At 39.9% G+C, this 18,013-nt stretch overlaps 1 protein-coding gene across 2 annotated transcripts; it reads left to right on the top strand.

Annotated features, from left to right (window-relative positions):
* The first annotated feature begins 2,272 nt into the window (after positions 1-2,272).
* On the top strand, positions 2,273-15,171 carry LOC311233995 (caspase a-like). 2 transcript variants are annotated; one of them, XM_084321070.1, is made up of 9 exons: positions 2,273-2,606; positions 4,705-4,770; positions 6,872-6,966; positions 7,186-7,362; positions 9,111-9,357; positions 11,617-11,790; positions 11,970-12,079; positions 13,565-13,686; positions 14,444-15,171. In XM_084321070.1, exons 1-8 carry the CDS (start codon positions 2,336-2,338, stop codon positions 13,661-13,663), a joined length of 1,239 nt encoding a protein of 412 aa, XP_084177196.1. In that variant the 5' UTR covers positions 2,273-2,335; the 3' UTR covers positions 13,664-13,686; positions 14,444-15,171. The 2 variants fall into 2 exon arrangements, with proteins under 2 accessions (XP_084177196.1, XP_084177197.1); XM_084321071.1 differs by lacking the exon at positions 4,705-4,770.
* Positions 15,172-18,013: the final 2,842 nt, after the last annotated feature.

Here is an 18,013-nt window from a genome sequence, read left to right as displayed (position 1 = left end):
TACTGGCTTGAAGTCACCCGATCAAAGTAAAAAGACGGCGGCGGTTGAATAATCTTCAGACGGACAAAAAGCTCAAATCAGAATATAGCGTTTATTGCAAAACAACGCCTATTAGACTAATGTTGGATTCTAAAGCCGCTCCTAGGACAAAGTCGGCTTCAGAATGTTCCAAACTAATCAAAAAGATTATCAACAGATCCTCGAATTATTTCTGTCTAATCTGCAGTTCTCTGCTGGAGACAGGATGCTCGGCTGAATTCGTCTCTCTGTTGCAGGGGTATGGTGTCTCTCGTCCACCGTGTGGTCCATCCGTCTGTGTTCCGTTCTCCTCCTGCCACAGTGCCTTAAAGGAAAACTCCAACATTTTGGGAAATTAGCTTATTTAACATCTTCCCTGGAGTTAGACAAGAAGATACATACCTTTTTTGTCTCTGTGCGTGCATTTAGCTTTGGGAACAGTCGCTCCGTTAGCGTAGCTTAGCTTCATGGAAGTGGGGGAGATCCGGAGCTTCATCACTGGAAGTGGGGGAGATCCGGAGCCTGACGTTCCCTTACACTGTATACAGTCACGAAATACACTCCAAATACAACTCCAAAACGTTCATGTAAACATGTTGTGACCTGTGTATTCACCACGTGGAGAAATAAAAAATAATTGAATTAGGCAATTACGTTTTATAAGCAAATATACTCTGAACTATTTTTTGCCTAACCCAAACGTCATCCCTATGACGCCCACAACTGGCTCATCCAATCACGGTTCTGTGGCTAGTTTGATAACTGGGGAAGTTTGTTTCAGACACTCCTCTTCCCCGTTATTAGAGGAGATTAACTTTATCCTGGTTAAAACAGTACACTTATCAATTCCACCATAGACACATATATATTGTTTGGTAATTTTCAAAGACAAACACATCGCTTCTTTTATTATTGTTTGTACCTTCTATTATACCTGATTGATTGATTGATTGAAAACTTTATTAACAGATTGCAGAATGGGTACAATACAGTACAGCTCAATACACACAATTGTTAAGGGGATGCAGACCAGAGAAAGACTTTCGTCTTGTTTACATCAGGGTCCCCCATTTTCAATTCATCAGGACATATATGACATACATGACATACAGATAGTCAGTACTGCTACATCTATACATTTATGACATACCAGATTTGCAAATACAGTACTGTTTGTGATACAGAAGGAGTCAGGAAAAGGGAGTATATACATTTGACGTAGAAACTGTACATTGGAGGAGGTTGGGTGGGGGGGGGTTGGGTACACTGGGATATTGACAACCATACTGGGTAATCTACATTGGAGGTGGTTGGGGGGGGGGGGCACACTGTATAAACAAGCAAAACTGTACATTGAGGGGGGGGGGAGACACTGTACAAACAAACAAAATTGTACATTGGACTATTGACAAAACCATACTAGGTAAATGACTGTACATTGGCAAAACTGTACATTGAGGGGGGGGGGAGACACTGTACAAACAAACAAAATTGTACATTGGACTATTGACAAAACCATACTAGGTAAATGACTGTACATTGGAGGGGGTTGGGTTAGGATATTTACAGGGGCCAGTTTTGAATTGCAGTCTCCCGTAGGTGTTCCTTGAGAGAGGTTTTGAAAGTGGGTAGTGATCCACATTCCTTTACAGCTTTGGGTAGGGCGTTCCACATACCTGAAAAAGACTTTATCAGATTAATTACAATCATGTGGTTATTGTCATTTCTAATTCAAAACATAATCTACATAGGCTAAACAATTCTTGTATCGTTTGATCATCCTCATTACCTGTTCTTATAATCAGAGAGAACGTTATGTTTATTTATATGTACTTTACATTTTAGACTATAAATATTTAGTATCCTTTTAATCTTCTAAATGAATGCCAAATCATGCCATAGATATTGACTCGTTTGCCTATATGCATAGATAATTTAAGACACTTTTCAGTAATTTAAGGAGTAGGTCTCCTGTATGATTTTCATCCTGCTCCGTCTCAGTATATCTGTTTGAAAAGAGATAAGATCACCCTTCCTCCTTTAAACCGTGGTGCTGTGTGTAGTCATAAAATACCTTAACACTTACAAACACGTTTTTCTGCTGGTCTCAGCTTATTTGAAGGCTAGAGGGGGAAATGTCCCCCGGCCCCGGGCCCCCCTGTCCCTCCCTTATAAAAGAAAGTTCGCCCCTGCAGGAAGCATTATTATTTCCGTATCTTAGCGTGTTTATGTAACTGTATGTCTGTCTGTGTAACTCACTTTCGTTTTGGACTCAACGAGACTGCGCTGTTGTATATTTCACGTTTGAACAACAGACATGGCCAAAACCGCCCATGCCTTTATATTTGAGGCATTGGAAGACTTGAGCGACTTGGACCTGAAACGATTTCGGAACCAACTGATCGATCGCAGAGAGGAACCACGCGTGCGTCGCAGTGCGGTCCAGAACGCTGATAGCCTGGATCTCGCCGATAAACTGGTTCAAGTCTTCACTGAACCCCGTGCCATTCAAGTGACCGTCACGCTACTGACGGCGATCGGCTGCAACAACATTGCAAAGGAACTGGAGTCAAAGTTATCGACAGCAGGTACGTTTTACTATATGAAAATAAATAATAGGTGGTGGCTATTTTTTTTTGCCTCTACTCAAAGTTTATTAAACGAGCAGCAAAGCGCGCTCTTCACTATGAATTGAAAATGGGGGACCCTGATGTAAACAAGACGAAAGTCTTTCTCAGGTCTGCAGCCCCTTAACAATTGTGTGTATTGAGGTGTACTGTATTCATGTGCCCATTCTGCAATCTGTCAAATAAAGTTTGCATTTATTCATTCATTCATTCATTCATTCATTCATTCATTCATTCATTCAGCTATATGAGATAATTATTTAGAATTAGACCTATTTATTTTGCCTTGGAAATTATGTGACCAGGGCCGCAGGCACGATATGAAAAGTACAGGTTCATACATTTTGAATTAGACTCGGGAAATGTGGCTTCGGTCCAATAAGTGTAATAATGAGCCCCAAAATCAATCAAATCTCTCTCTCTCCTCTCCATCATTTAGGTTACTCGCGCTCAATCTTATTAAAGCTTTTTTGTCGATGCACAATGTTTAGATTTGTTTATTTGACAAATAGTACACCATAAACGAGTAAAAAAAAAGGGGAACTTGTTACTGTTTCGGCTCCTCGGCTTTGAAGCAGCGAAATCAATGAGACAGTTCCCCACTTCCCCCCCACAATTTGCCTCATGCATGAGAATAGGCGTAGCCTACCTACATTGACTTGCATGTTATCTCTGGTGCAGTAGGCCTATGTAATTAGGCGCCGGTTACACCTTTCGTTTCATTGTCAGATGAGTTTCGCCGCAACGTGGCAGCCTCGAGTCACACTTTCGTTTTTGTCACCTGGTAGCCCGTGGGGCTTCTTCAGCCCTCTTCAGAATCATAAGTGTCAGTGGCGGCCGCTGGCGCTGGTGCCTTGTAGGTCGCAGTTCTCGTTAATAGGTCGAGTTGAAAATGTAATGCTCTGAGATGCTCTGGAGCAATCTCTCTCCGTCTCTCGGATCAATCAAATCAAATAATTAACACATGTATGTTGTCATTTTAAACAACTCACCATTCATTCATTATGCATCAGCAGCAGCTAAATTAATGTTATAGTTCACAACACAGCAGCGCGTTTTGAATCGCTAGCCTATTAATTATCGTCTCAGCAAGCACAGTCAATACTTTTTTCCGTAGCCGCATTTCGCGGAGACAGCTGTGTATAGCGAGAGAGAGAGAGCGAGAGAGCGAGAGAGAGAGAGAGAGAGAGAGACTCACTGTTTAGTTGAAACGTCCAGGGCAGGAGAGCTTGATAAACGTGTATAATCCACTGTTGATGTATATCCACTGTCCACTGTCTCCAGACTGCATCCGCCATATAGCTTGTTAGCCAAGTGTTAGCTTGTTAGGCTGTTAGCACAACACAAGTACATTTCTTTGTCCATTTTTCCGCGTCGAACAGACTGCAAACTACCTGGCGTTCTATCGCCATGCTCTAAGACAAACTCTAACCTTAACCAACTTTGAAAGAGTGCCTAAGCTTAACCATCTAAAGAACTTGCAGTCACGGCACGCTCTGCTGCCTGCATTTCACAACAACACAACAACAACACAACTATCTCTCACCAACGGACCGGAATAAGCTAGAATTGGAACATTAGAAATTGGATTCGGCCAATCAGAGATCGTCTCTGTGAAATTCTGCTACGGAAAAAAATACTGGCGTCGGCCAATCAGAGAGCGTCTCCGCGAAATGTGGCTACAGAAATTCTTGACGCTACTGGCTAGACCGCTTCAAATCGCGCCCGGATTCCAACATAATAGTCATATTTCAACGCACAACGCGTTACGCACTGATTGGCTTCGACGGATACAGCGATCAAACCGTGACGCGCACTCAGAGCGCTATTGCGTCTAGCCCGGGCCGAAAAAAAAAAGGAAAAAAAAAATGATATCACTTCCTGTTCAAGAAAACGAGTATTTTTTTATTTTATATAATAACGTTATATTGTGCATTGGAAACACAAACATACTTAAAATGAGTAAATGTTATTAATTTTAAACATGTTTATATTATTTATAGGGCTATAAAACTAAAAACTAAAAAGTTTTATTTTCTTCTTCTCTCTGATTTAACAGCAGTCAGCAGGTGGGTCGGCGCCCTTGCGCCCCTAGTGGCAGAGCCGCCACTGATAAGTGTCAAATGTAAGTGTCAAATTTCCCACGGGATAATAAAAGTATTTCTAATAAAAGTATTTCTATAAAATTGGACTCTTTAGAAGAACGCGCCCACTTAATTCAGAATTGGGCTAAAGTAAGCTTAGTTTACTACTACAGCATGCAAATTAACTAACCTACACAGATATTATTTAACATTGACGTCATCATCATACCCTTGAATGGGCTTACGGTAACTGATTCTGTATAAAATGTACAAGGTATACAATTCTAAAATTAGACGTTTCAGGAAGTCAATAAGCAGAATGAGCTATAAAATGTTTTAAACATTAGTTAAAACAGTCACAAGTTGACACAGTGATTGGAAATCATACACTTAAATTCAGTAAATGTTGGAAGAACTTTAGAGTGTTACCAGCGAGTCGCTAGAACAAGTCAAACAAGTTCCAAGATTCCGAACTAACAACATTTTTTCCCCCCTCTTTTTCCCCGGATCTTTTTTGAGGGCACTCCATCCACCTTCCCCCGCTCTTCGGGGGACAACTTTATTATTTATTATACGTTTTAACTATTTACAGTACAAAATTAAATAAAAACTGTAGTAAAATAAGAAAAATATTAAAAAATATATATTTCAAGTCTTGGTGGGCATGGTGGCCATGGTGGCCAGGTGGCATGGAAATAGTTGTCTGGGGTGTTGAGGGTGCAATGGGAGCATACATCTGTGCTTGCAAATCCCATTTGAAACATCCTGTGCTGTCTGTGTGATATGTACTCTGTGTAACACCTTATTGGATTAATTGAAGGTTAGTGTTGTTAGTCATTGTGAATGTGTTGGTGCAAATTTAGTCAAATCTTGATAAGTGATTGGGCTGTTGTCTGTGAAGATGTGGTGAAGATGAGTAATGCCTTTTTGTTTCCAAGCTGGGAAGTATATGGGTGATTTGCCGAGTTGAAAGTCAGGGTTGTGCCAGATTGGTGTGTATTTACAGGGGGTTAGTGTGTTACCAGTGATTTTGTTGGCTTTCCACCAGGCTGTCAGAGTTGTGGAAATTACTGTATTCCTAAAACAAGAGTGATGTTTTATGCTTGTGCTAAAGAAGAAAGAATGGAAGATCTTGTGGTGAGATTTCCATGCACACGTCCTTCTCAATGTCTTCCCAGGGGTTGTATTGTTGGGTAGGGTGAATCCATTTGTAGATGTATATTAATTGGTTGGCCAGATAATAGTTGAGAAAGTTAGGTGCTTCAAGTCCTCCTTGGTTTTTGTTTTTTTGAAAGGTGGTTAACTTAATTCTTGCTTTTTTATTCTTCCAGTAAAACTTAGTAATGGTGGAGTCCAGGGAGTTGAACCAATTGATAGTAGGCTGGGTTGGGAACTAACAACATTGAGAGGAGGCTTTACTGTACCAATGAGTAATGTAATGCGAGTAATGTATGTGACACAATTGACTAGCTGGTGTATATGATGTGATTACCGTAATTCCTCTAATAGTAACCCCGGCTTGTATTTGTTTCAACTGTAGCGGGTACCAGGCTTGTATTAGGAGGAGGCCTGTATAAGAGGGAGGCCTATATTTCAAATTTTCAAACGGATCATAATGAATAAATCAACATTTTGTGTCAGTTTGAACCCAGTAAAATGTACTGGGTTCATTTATTGAAACCAAGTACTGTATGAAATGGTAAACAGTGCAATTACAGGTGGTCACTGGTCATTTCAACGTTTTCAAAGTGAAATCAAGTAACTAGCTCAATATGCAGCTCAGTATATTAGTAACCCGGCTTGTATTAGGAGGCCGGCTTATAATTGCTTAGCTCAAGAGCGCACCCGGCCATTAATAGAGACCCGGCTTGTATTTGAGACCCGGTTACTATTAGAGGAATTACGGTAATTAACCAATGATTCCAACTTGAAGATGTGTCTCTGTGTGTCTGGATATGACCTTGTCCCTTCACACATTATTCATGTCATTATGTCCTGAAGAAGGCTGCTGCTGAAACACGTCAACACGTGCCAAATAAAAAGATATATGTATCCTACACTCCTCTTGGTGACATGCTGCTTCAGAAGCCTGTTAGCTGAGACGGTATCGTTCCACAGTAACCCTCTCCTATGGTTTCACAGGTGTCCCGTCACCTGACCAGCAGGCCACGCCCACATCCTCCGGACTCATCCACTGTTCTGATGGGTTCGTGCAAGAGACACAAAAGAGCATGAAAGTAAACATGTACTTCCTTGCCACTTCTAATAAAACATTTTCTTTTTACAATTCAGATAGGCTTGTGAAAAATCTCTACAAAACTATCCTTTTATAAGGGAAAATGGAAATGTTATTGTTATTCGTTTTATTTCCGTGTAGCTCTTGATATTTCAAATGTGAGATATCTCATTTTAGAGTGAGACTTTATTATTCATAATTTTTTATTTTGCTCCGACAGGTATACCCCATGATTGATCCGTCCAAAAGGAAGCGGCTGGCCCTTTTGATCACTAATATAGAGTTTGAAAATCCCTGCATGAACAGGGGAGGAGCTGTCAAAGATGAGGAGAACATGGAGAATCTTTTCAAACTATTGGGATACAGTGTGAAGAAATACAGGAACCTCTCTGCACAGGTAGGTTCAATGGTGTAACGTTAGTAATACTGTAGGTTCAGTGGTGTAACGTTAGTAATACTGTAGGTTCAGTGGTGTAACGTTAGTAATACTGTAGGTTCAGTGGTGTAACGTTAGTAATACTATAGGTTCAGTGGTGTAACGTTAGTAATACTGTAGGTTCAGTGGTGTAACGTTAGTAATACTATAGGTTCAGTGGTGTAACGTTAGTAATACTGTAGGTTCAGTGGTGTAACGTTAGTAATACTGTAGGTTCAGTGGTGTAACGTTAGTAATACTATAGGTTCAGTGGTGTAACGTTAGTAATACTGTAGGTTCAGTGGTGTAACGTTAGTAATACTATAGGTTCAGTGGTGTAACGTTAGTAATACTGTAGGTTCAGTGGTGTAACGTTAGTAATACTGTAGGTTCAGTGGTGTAACGTTAGTAATACTATAGGTTCAGTGGTGTAACGTTAGTAATACTATAGGTTCAGTGGTGTAACGTTAGTAATACTATAGGTTCAGTGGTGTAACGTTAGTAATACTATAGGTTCAGTGGTGTAACGTTAGTAATACTATAGGTTCAGTGGTGTAACGTTAGTAATACTGTAGGTTCAGTGGTGTAACGTTAGTAATACTATAGGTTCAGTGGTGTAACGTTAGTAATACTATAGGTTCAGTGGTGTAACGTTAGTAATACTGTAGGTTCAGTGGTGTAACGTTAGTAATACTGTAGGTTCAGTGGTGTAACGTTAGTAATACTGTAGGTTCAGTGGTGTAACGTTAGTAATACTGTAGGTTCAGTGGTGTAACGTTAGTAATACTATAGGTTCAGTGGTGTAACGTTAGTAATACTATAGGTTCAGTGGTGTAACGTTAGTAATACTGTAGGTTCAGTGGTGTAACGTTAGTAATACTATAGGTTCAGTGGTGTAACGTTAGTAATACTATAGGTTCAGTGGTGTAACGTTAGTAATACTATAGGTTCAGTGGTGTAACGTTAGTAATACTGTAGGTTCAGTGGTGTAACGTTAGTAATACTGTAGGTTCAGTGGTGTAACGTTAGTAATACTGTAGGTTCAGTGGTGTAACGTTAGTAATACTATAGGTTCAGTGGTGTAACGTTAGTAATACTATAGGTTCAGTGGTGTAACGTTAGTAATACTGTAGGTTCAGTGGTGTAACGTTAGTAATACTGTAGGTTCAGTGGTGTAACGTTAGTAATACTGTAGGTTCAGTGGTGTAACGTTAGTAATACTGTAGGTTCAGTGGTGTAACGTTAGTAATACTGTAGGTTCAGTGGTGTAACGTTAGTAATACTGTAGGTTCAGTGGTGTAACGTTAGTAATACGTTCAGTGGTGTAACTTTAGTAATACTGTAGGTTCAGTGGTGTAACGTTAGTAATACTGTAGGTTCAGTGGTGTAACGTTAGTAATACTGTAGGTTCAGTGGTGTAACGATAGTAATACTGTAGGTTCAGTGATGTAACTAGTAATATTGTAGGTGCGGAGGTGTATTAATACTGTAGGTTCAGTGATGTAACTAGTAATATTGTAGGTGCGGAGGTGTAGTAATACTGTAGGTTCAGTGATGTAATATTGTAGGTGAGGAGGTGTAGTAATACCGATCCTCCAATCACAACTGTTGCTTTCCTTGCTTGTCCGGGAGAAGCAACAGTTGTGATTGGAGGATCAAGAAAAAAGGGGGTGAGATTTGAGATAATGTCAATTGAATGAAGAAACTATTCGACTTGTTTGCTCTTGCAGGCTATTGACGAGGCGGTGAAGGCGTTCTCTAAAGATCCGCGTCTCTCCCAGACAGACAGTGTCTTTGTGGTCCTCATGTCTCATGGGAAGTTGGGAAAGGTCTGTGGTGTCGGCTGGAAGGAAAGCGACCCTCCAGGATCCCGCGATGAATTCCCGATTGACGACATCTTCAAACACCTGAACACGCAGAACTGTCCTGCTCTGAAGGACAAACCCAAGGTCATCATAATCCAGGCCTGCAGGGGAGGTGATCATTTCACCGTCTTTCAGATGGCTTAATTTTCCATGAGGAATTACATTTGCATAGTGGTGCAAGCACATACAATAGGGAGGTGTAGTGGTTACGTCATTGCCGTTTTTCGTGTTCCACCCTCTGTCCAACCCAATGCATTTCCCCATTGCCCATTTCTAAATCGTCTCGTTTAAAACAAATAAAGCATTCACATTGGCATGGTGTACCCTTCTGTGCTTATTCATCCACAATCTATAGCTCAACATGAAAATATTCGCAATTAATAATAAAAAAAAATAGACAAATTTTATTTCAACCAAAAATGCTTAAACAATAATGTTAGTGATAGAAGGGAACTCATTTTGTGCAAAAGTGGAACGTTTTTCAAATTCCATGCGGCAGAATTGTTACAATAGCCGATAATCTATTTTCCCAATGATAAATCCCTATACGGGTGGAACAACCAGTGGCGTCAGACTACACCTCCCTATAAGCACATAGAATAAGCACATGACCTCAACAGATAAATATGGTGCGTGAACATGCACACACCGTCCGGGAGGGAGCCAGAGAGTTGAGCAATGTAATGGCGGCAGCCGCAGGCAGTAACATGCACGGTATATGTAAGATTGCTACGGTAGTTGTTGTGAATGTGAAGAATGTCTGCGGTGTTCCACGCTTGTTGGTTTGTTTTCTTTCCGTCTTTCTTTCTTGCTCTTTTCCCCCCAGAAATGCTGTGGAGTGATTGCTGTTTCTCTCCCATTTTCATTTCAAACCTCTATTTCAACTCATAGGGAGCTGAGGTTAAATACAATAACCCCGGCCAAATGGCAAGGAGTATGCATTTAATGTTTTATCCGGCATCTAAATTACATTTCCAAACTACACAGTCCACACTAAAACTCGGCCAAATTTATATGGCACTTTTTATTGTCGGCTTTGAACGAGTGGAGTAGAGATGTGCCGATCGCATTTCTCTGCTCCCAATCCGATCCCGATCATGTGATATTGAGTATCCGATACTGATTTTTTTTCCCGATCCAATCTTTCGGCAATGCATTAAGAAAAAAGAAAAGAAAAAAAAATACAACATGGATATGACTTTTTTTAACAGTATATCCATTATATCCAACATGGATATTATTAGAGCTTATTTTTTTTCACTTATTGCAGCATTGGATCAAAATTCAAAACAAAATAAAAATAAAGCTTATCAGTGGTGCACCACAAAATAACCATGTAAACTAAAAAACAAATGACATGCAGAATAGTGCAATAACAAAAGGTAGTGCAGTGACAGAGGTAGCTTGACTAGCTTCACAAGTTCAGTTACATTCAGTCATAAATAATCAATTAAAATTAGTGCTGTCAAACGATTAAAATATTTAACTCGATTAATCGCATGATTGTCCATAGTTAACTCGTGATTAATCGCAAATTAATCGCATTTTTATTTTAATTTTTTTTACCTTAAACAGATCTTTTTCAAGTTCCAAGTTTTAATACTCTTATCAACATGCGAGTCAACAAATGCTTGCTTTGTGCAGCCATTTAACACAAAAGGATGACCCTCATGCATTGCAAATTTGCATCAAATTCAAAACAGAGTGATGCAAAAAATAACTTAAAAGAAAATAATAATTTAAAACAATGAATAAAGTGTGCATGAAATAATAGGGGAAAGAAAACGTTAGGAACTTGTTACATTCACACACACAAGGGCTGATTAATCACACACCCCCCTCTCTCCCTCACACTCTCCCAGCTCTTTTGCCCCTTCCTCATCTCTCTCACCCCCCTCTCTCTCTATATCTCACACACACACACACACACACACACACACACACACACACACACACACACACACACACACACACACACACACACACACACACACACTTCAGAAACAAACATAGTATCAATGAGAGCATCAATAATACACCTGAGTGAAGTTTAGTAAAAAAATTTTCTTTTTTTTTTTTTTTTTTTTTTAGTTAATCTTGAGTTAAAAAAATTAGTGGCATTAATAGAATCGGGAGTTAACGCAATATTAACGCGATATATTTGACAGCCTTAATTAAAATATAAAATTGGCTTAGTGCAGAATAATTCTAGACTATGAACTAGTCTAGTAAAAAAAAGAAAAAAAAAATCCTGATTCCCCCCCCCCCCCCCCCGATTCCGATCTTCTGACAATCACGTGATCGGATCGGGACATCCCTAGAGTGGAGTTATACACAGTATATTTAAGGAACTCTTTTCATGTTGTTTCAGGGAACAAAGGAGTTGCTTTGGTTAGCGATGGGCTTCCGGACGATAAGGCACCTGCTATGAACAGTACTGACGACCCATCCCAGCCGGCTACTGATGAAGGGGGGTTTGTGGAGGATGCTCTTCACAAGGCGCACATAGAGAAAGACTTCATCTGCCTTCTGTCCAGCACCCCTGGTCAGTGTGTCCATGATTAAAAAAACTGATTATTTGATCATAATAATATATAAAATATACTTATTTTAATCTTCTTGATAAACAAACCTTTTAGATCAAATATATTTCATACACAAAGAGACTGAGAGATGACCAAGCATTTGTCTTTATATGTTGTCCAATCTTTCTTTCACTTGCAGATAATGTGTCATACAGACACCCAGAGAATGGCTCTCTTCTCATTCAGTTCATCGATACGACATTCAAAGAGCACTCTCATGACCTGCATATCGAGGATCTGTTCACGACGGCAAGTGTTGCAAATGGAAACTATTTTCTGAGTATATTATGCAAGGAAAGCTTTGGCTGCTAGCTCATTTAATTTCAAACCTTTATTTAAACTCGAAAGGCAACTGAGGTTTCCCTCGTTTACATTTAGAGTGTACATAGAGAAATAAGGAAGAAAAGGCATATCAAATCACACAGAATATAAAATCACAACAATAAGACATAAGCAAGGATAACAATCAATTAAAACACGTACAACTTGATTGACAAAGGTTGGAGATCAATGTTTTAAACTCTGCAACAGAGGGGAGAATCTCAAGCTTTAAGGACCGTTGGAGTTCATTCCATGAGCTAGAGAGGCATCATAGCAAAATGTAGATTTACCCTGTTCAGAGCAAACTCAGGGGACCTTAACCACTAGAACGGGTTCTATAGGTTCCAAAATAAAATTCCAATAATGATGTAGTACAAGGAGGTAGCTTACCAATAATAATGTAGTATAAGGAGGTAGCTTACCAATAATGATGTAGTGTAAGGAGGTAGCTTACCAATAATGATGTAGTATAAGGAGGTAGCTTACCAATAATGATGTAGTACAAGGAGGTAGCTTACCAATAATGATGTAGTATAAGGAGGTAGCTTACCAATAATGATGTAGTATAAGGAGGTAGCTTACCAATAATGATGTAGTATAAGGAGGTAGCTTACCAATAATGATGTAGTATAAGGAGGTACCTTACCAATAATGATGTAGTATAAGGAGGTAGCTTACCAATAATGATGTAGTGTAAGGAGGTAGCTTACCAATAATGATGTAGTATAAGGAGGTAGCTTACCAATAATGATGTAGTATAAGGAGGTAGCTTACCAATAATGATGTAGTATAAGGAGGTAGCTTACCAATAATGATGTAGTGTAAGGAGGTAGCTTACCAATAATGATGTAGTATAAGGAGGTAGCTTACCAATAATGATGTAGTGTAAGGAGGTAGCTTACCAATAATGATGTAGTGTAAGGAGGTAGCTTACCAATAATGATGTAGTATAAGGAGGTAGCTTACCAATAATGATGTAGTATAAGGAGGTAGCTTACCAATAATGATGTAGTATAAGGAGGTAGCTTACCAATAATGATGTAGTATAAGGAGGTAGCTTACCAATAATGATGTAGTATAAGGAGGTAGCTTACCAATAATGATGTAGTATAAGGAGGTAGCTTACCAATAATAATGTAGTATAAGGAGGTAGCTTACCAATAATGATGTAGTATAAGGAGGTAGCTTACCAATAATGATGTAGTACAAGGAGGTAGCTTACCAATAAGGGCCTTAAAAATGAACAAATACCAGTTGTGCCTCTCCATCAGCAAGGACCAACCAAGCTTCTCATAAAGCAGCTGACAAAGCATGATCATACAAAGACATCAATAATACAATAAATAACACTGTATTACCTACTCTCTTACTCACAGCCAAACTAATCTTCATATCCTGTTTTAAACCACACAGGTCATGAACTGCTTTGAAGAGTTTGGCAAAGTGAGACAGATGCCCACCAAAGACAGATGCAGTCTTACGAAGCACTTCTACCTTTTACCAGGCCACTGAGAGGTCATCCAGGCCACTGAGAGGTCAGCCAGCATTGATTTGTTAAATGCACATTCTATTGATTGATTGATTGATTGATTGATTGATTGAAAAGTTTATTAACAGATTGCAGTACAGTACAGCTCAATACAATACATACAATTGTTAAGGGGATGCAGACCAGAGAAAGACTTTCGTCTTGTTTACATCAGGGTCCCCCATTTTCAATAGAATTCAATTCTATTCCATGTTCTTGTTTTATAGTACCTCAACTTAAATCAATGGGTGAATTATTTTTATAAACATACTTATAATGCGTTATAATCTGCTTTTTTAATTACTTATTAGGTCAAGTATAATACTTCATAATTACTGGTCACTCATGGACATTTTCTTTTGCACTATTGCAGTGGATTGTAATTCCCATAATTGTAGTACATTATAACCCTTTTACAATGCAATACAATCACTTTATAGTCACTATAAGTATTTATTGTAGAAGTATTTTTATAATGTTTATGATTATTGTTATAAATCATCATGAATATCAAGTGTGCTTATGACTATAATTATACAGTGTTATGAGCAGATTAAATGTTCTATATGCTTTGTAAAAGACCGAAATAAAATCATTCATTCATGAGCAGATTATAATACATTATAATAAGTACGTTAATTGTAATGCATTCTAGACATGTTACTCATTCTTTCTCTCTCTCTTCATTCTCTAAACCCATGTGTTTTTAATTGATATCAATGATATGCAATCTGCCTGTGACTGAAACCTGTTCCTTTCTGCAGATGACTCTGCCCTCCTGTTCTCTCACAGGGACAAGGGTGAAGGTGGAAGGACGTTGAGCAGTGAGCTACACAGTCCCAGTATATGGCTCTTAGATAACAAACTATCACTTCATCTGGGTAAAACAGAGTCCATTTTATTTGCATCTAATTCTAATCTAAAAAAGGCCCCCGGTTTTTAAATAATAATAATAATAATAATAATAATAATAATAATAATAATAATAATAATAATAATAATAATAATAATAATAATAATAATAGTACATCAGATTTATATAGCGCGCTCCAAATGCTCAAAGACGCTTATATGGTTTGGTCGCCAAATTACTATTCGTAACACGTTTTTTTTGCTAGACTTTCCTCTTTCATAGACAGAAGGGCCTTGGTAACTTTGGCAAATTCGCTGATTCAATGTAATTTTGATTATGCCTGCTCCTCCTGGTTCACAGCCATCACCATGAAACTTAAAAACAGGTGACAGACTTCCCAAAACACACTAGTAAGGGTGATCCTGAGCCTACACCCCAGAACCCACCTCCTCCCCTCTCACTGAGCCTACACCCCAGAACCCACCTCCTCCCCTCTCACTGAGCCTACACCCCAGAACCCACCTCCTCCCCTCTCACTGAGCCTACACCCCAGAACCCACCTCCTCCCCTCTCACTGAGCCTACACCCCACAACCCACCTCCTCCCCTCTCACTGAGCCTACACCCCAGAACCCACCTCCTCCCCTCTCACTGAGCCTACACCCCAGAACCCACCTCCTCCCCTCTCACTGAGCCTACACCCCAGAACCCACCTCCTCCCCTCTCACTGAGCCTACACCCCAGAACCCACCTCCTCCCCTCTCACTGAGCCTACACCCCAGAACCCACCTCCTCCCCTCTCACTGAGCCTACACCCCAGAACCCACCTCCTCCCCTCTCACTGAGCCTACACCCCAGAACCCACCTCCTCCCCTCTCACTGAGCCTACACCCCAGAACCCACCTCCTCCCCTCTCACTGAGCCTACACCCCAGAACCCACCTCCTCCCCTCTCACTGAGCCTACACCCCAGAACCCACCTCCTCCCCTCTCACTGAGCCTACACCCCAGAACCCACCTCCTCCCCTCTCACTGAGCCTACACCCCAGAACCCACCTCCTCCCCTCTCACTGAGCCTACACCCCAGAACCCACCTCCTCCCCTCTCACTTCCTCAGCCTCAGGTGGCCCAGACTGGAGGAGAGGGTCTCTCAAATGTAACTTTTATATTGTATCTTGTTTTATGTTCCCCGCGCACACACACGCCCACATATGCACACGTACGTTCACTTCCCTCGTCTTATCTTAAAGGACCGCAATGGAAACGAGCTCTAGGGCTTTATTGTGTTTTTTTTATCCTTTTGATCAATATTCTTTGTATTGTATTGCACACTCCTTGTTTTATTGCGTCAATAGAGACATCAATCAAATTGTGACGGCAATATGAACACAAATCACTGGCTTATGATGGAGCCATAGTCAAATAACTTTCAGCATTAAGATACATAACCGTTGTAGTTTTCCCACACAGTAACAATTAGTTAAAGATACAGTTCATACATTGTGTTACAGATCGCTACAGCGCTTTGATAACTGTTAAATAAAAAACAAACGTTAATTTTCTTAATAGATAATAGGCAAGAGCCTTTGAGCCCCGACAGCCTCAGAATGAATATCTGACGACAACATGATGACATCACACTGCTTCTGATTCCATAGCTTCATAAGGGGGCGTGGCAGCCACTGATTCCATAGCTTCATAAAGGGGCGTGGCCACCACTGATTTCATAGCTTCATAAGGGGGCGTGGCCACCACTGATTCCATAGCTTCATAAGGGGGCGTGGCCACCGCTGCAGCAATGTGGCTGATCTAATTTCTATGTATTAAGCCTTCATGTGGGAATCATGTCTAATGGATGGGAGAAGGTTTATGTTTTTTTATGTAATGGTTTCTGGTGTATAATCTTTAAAAAAAAAATATATATAGTTGGACAGTGGTTTTTATTCGATTTTTTATTAATATATATATTAAGGCATACCTGGCTAATTGTGCAATGATAAATTAAGTCAGACCTGCAAAAATCGTACTAAAAAGGAACACCACAAAATGATTTGTCTCGCTGAGTCTTATATAGACCGCCGTGGTGATTTAATACACATATTACCTTGAGTGTTCTTTTGTTTTCATACAATCATTTTTATACGATGTCTGATTTCATACTGTGAATAAAAAACTGACATAATAAAGTGCTGGATCACAACTAACTGTTGTTTTATCATGGTGTTCTGTACTCTCACAAAGTGATTTCATACCTGGTTGCACTGTGTGCTAATGACTTCACATGCACGTGCACTCCCGCGCATGTGCATAAATGTTCCCTCCCGTGCGCACAGAATAAAGACAATGCCTAATAGAATAGAATAGAATAGAAATACTTTTATTCCGTGGGAAATTTGACACTGCAAATCGCTCAACATTTAAACATTTAGACAGAACAGGTCACGAATAAGAATAACAAAACAAATCAAATTGTTTAAGATAAGAGTAGAATAAAAATGGAATAAAATATACAGTAAATAAATACAGTAAAAATATACTGAGGTCTACAGTAGGTGTAATATTGCACAGTGCTGTTTCAAAAGTAAGAGTCCAGGAAGATGGTAACTGTCACTCTGTGCTCAGTGATGCATTATATTGCCTCTAGGAATGGAATGTAACACATTTCATTCACAAGTTTTGTGACCTGATGACCTGATGACCTGAGCTATTGTTATGCAAAGTAGCCAGGTGGGTATTTGGCGAATTGGCGCATCAGTCGAGTGCAGCACATTCTTGTGTGCACGCGTGTGCATGTGCGTGCTCCTGCATGCTCCTGTGCTCACAGACCTGGTGGAACAGCGTGCAACCCCGTCCCATGACCAACGCACCACTGCTCACAACTAACTGTTGTTCTATCCCTCTGTTCTCTACTCTCAAACTAACTGTTGTTCTATTCCTGTGTTCTCTACTCTCACAACTAACTGTTCTATCCCTCTGTTCTCTACTCTCAGAACTAACTGTTGTTCTATTCCTGTGTTCTCTACTCTCACAACTAACTGTTCTATCCATGTGTTCTCTACTCTCAGAACTAACTGTTGTTCTATTCCTGTGTTCTCTACTCTGTCACAACTAACTGTTCTATCCATGTGTTCTCTACTCTCACAACTAACTGTTGTTCTATCCCTCTGTTCTCTACTCTCAAACTAACTGCTGTTCTATTCCTGTGTTCTCACTCTCACAACTAACTGTTCTATCCATGTGTTCTCTATACTCTCAGAACTAACTGTTGTTCTATTCCTGTGTTCTCTACTGTCACAACTAACTGTTCTATCCATGTGTTCTCTACTCTCAGAACTAACTGTTGTTCTATCCCTCTGTTCTCTACTCTCCGACTTAACTGTTCTATTCCTGTGTTCTCTACTCTCAGAACCAACTGTTGTTCTAACCATGTGTTCTCTACTGTCCGAACTAACTGTTCTATCCATGTGTTCTCTACTCTCACAA

The sequence above is a fragment of the Notolepis coatsorum genome, assembly GCF_963971535.1.
Source record: "Notolepis coatsorum genome assembly, chromosome: 1".
NCBI lineage: Eukaryota > Metazoa > Chordata > Actinopteri > Aulopiformes > Paralepididae > Notolepis > Notolepis coatsorum.
This window is presented reverse-complemented; position numbering and strand designations above follow the sequence as displayed.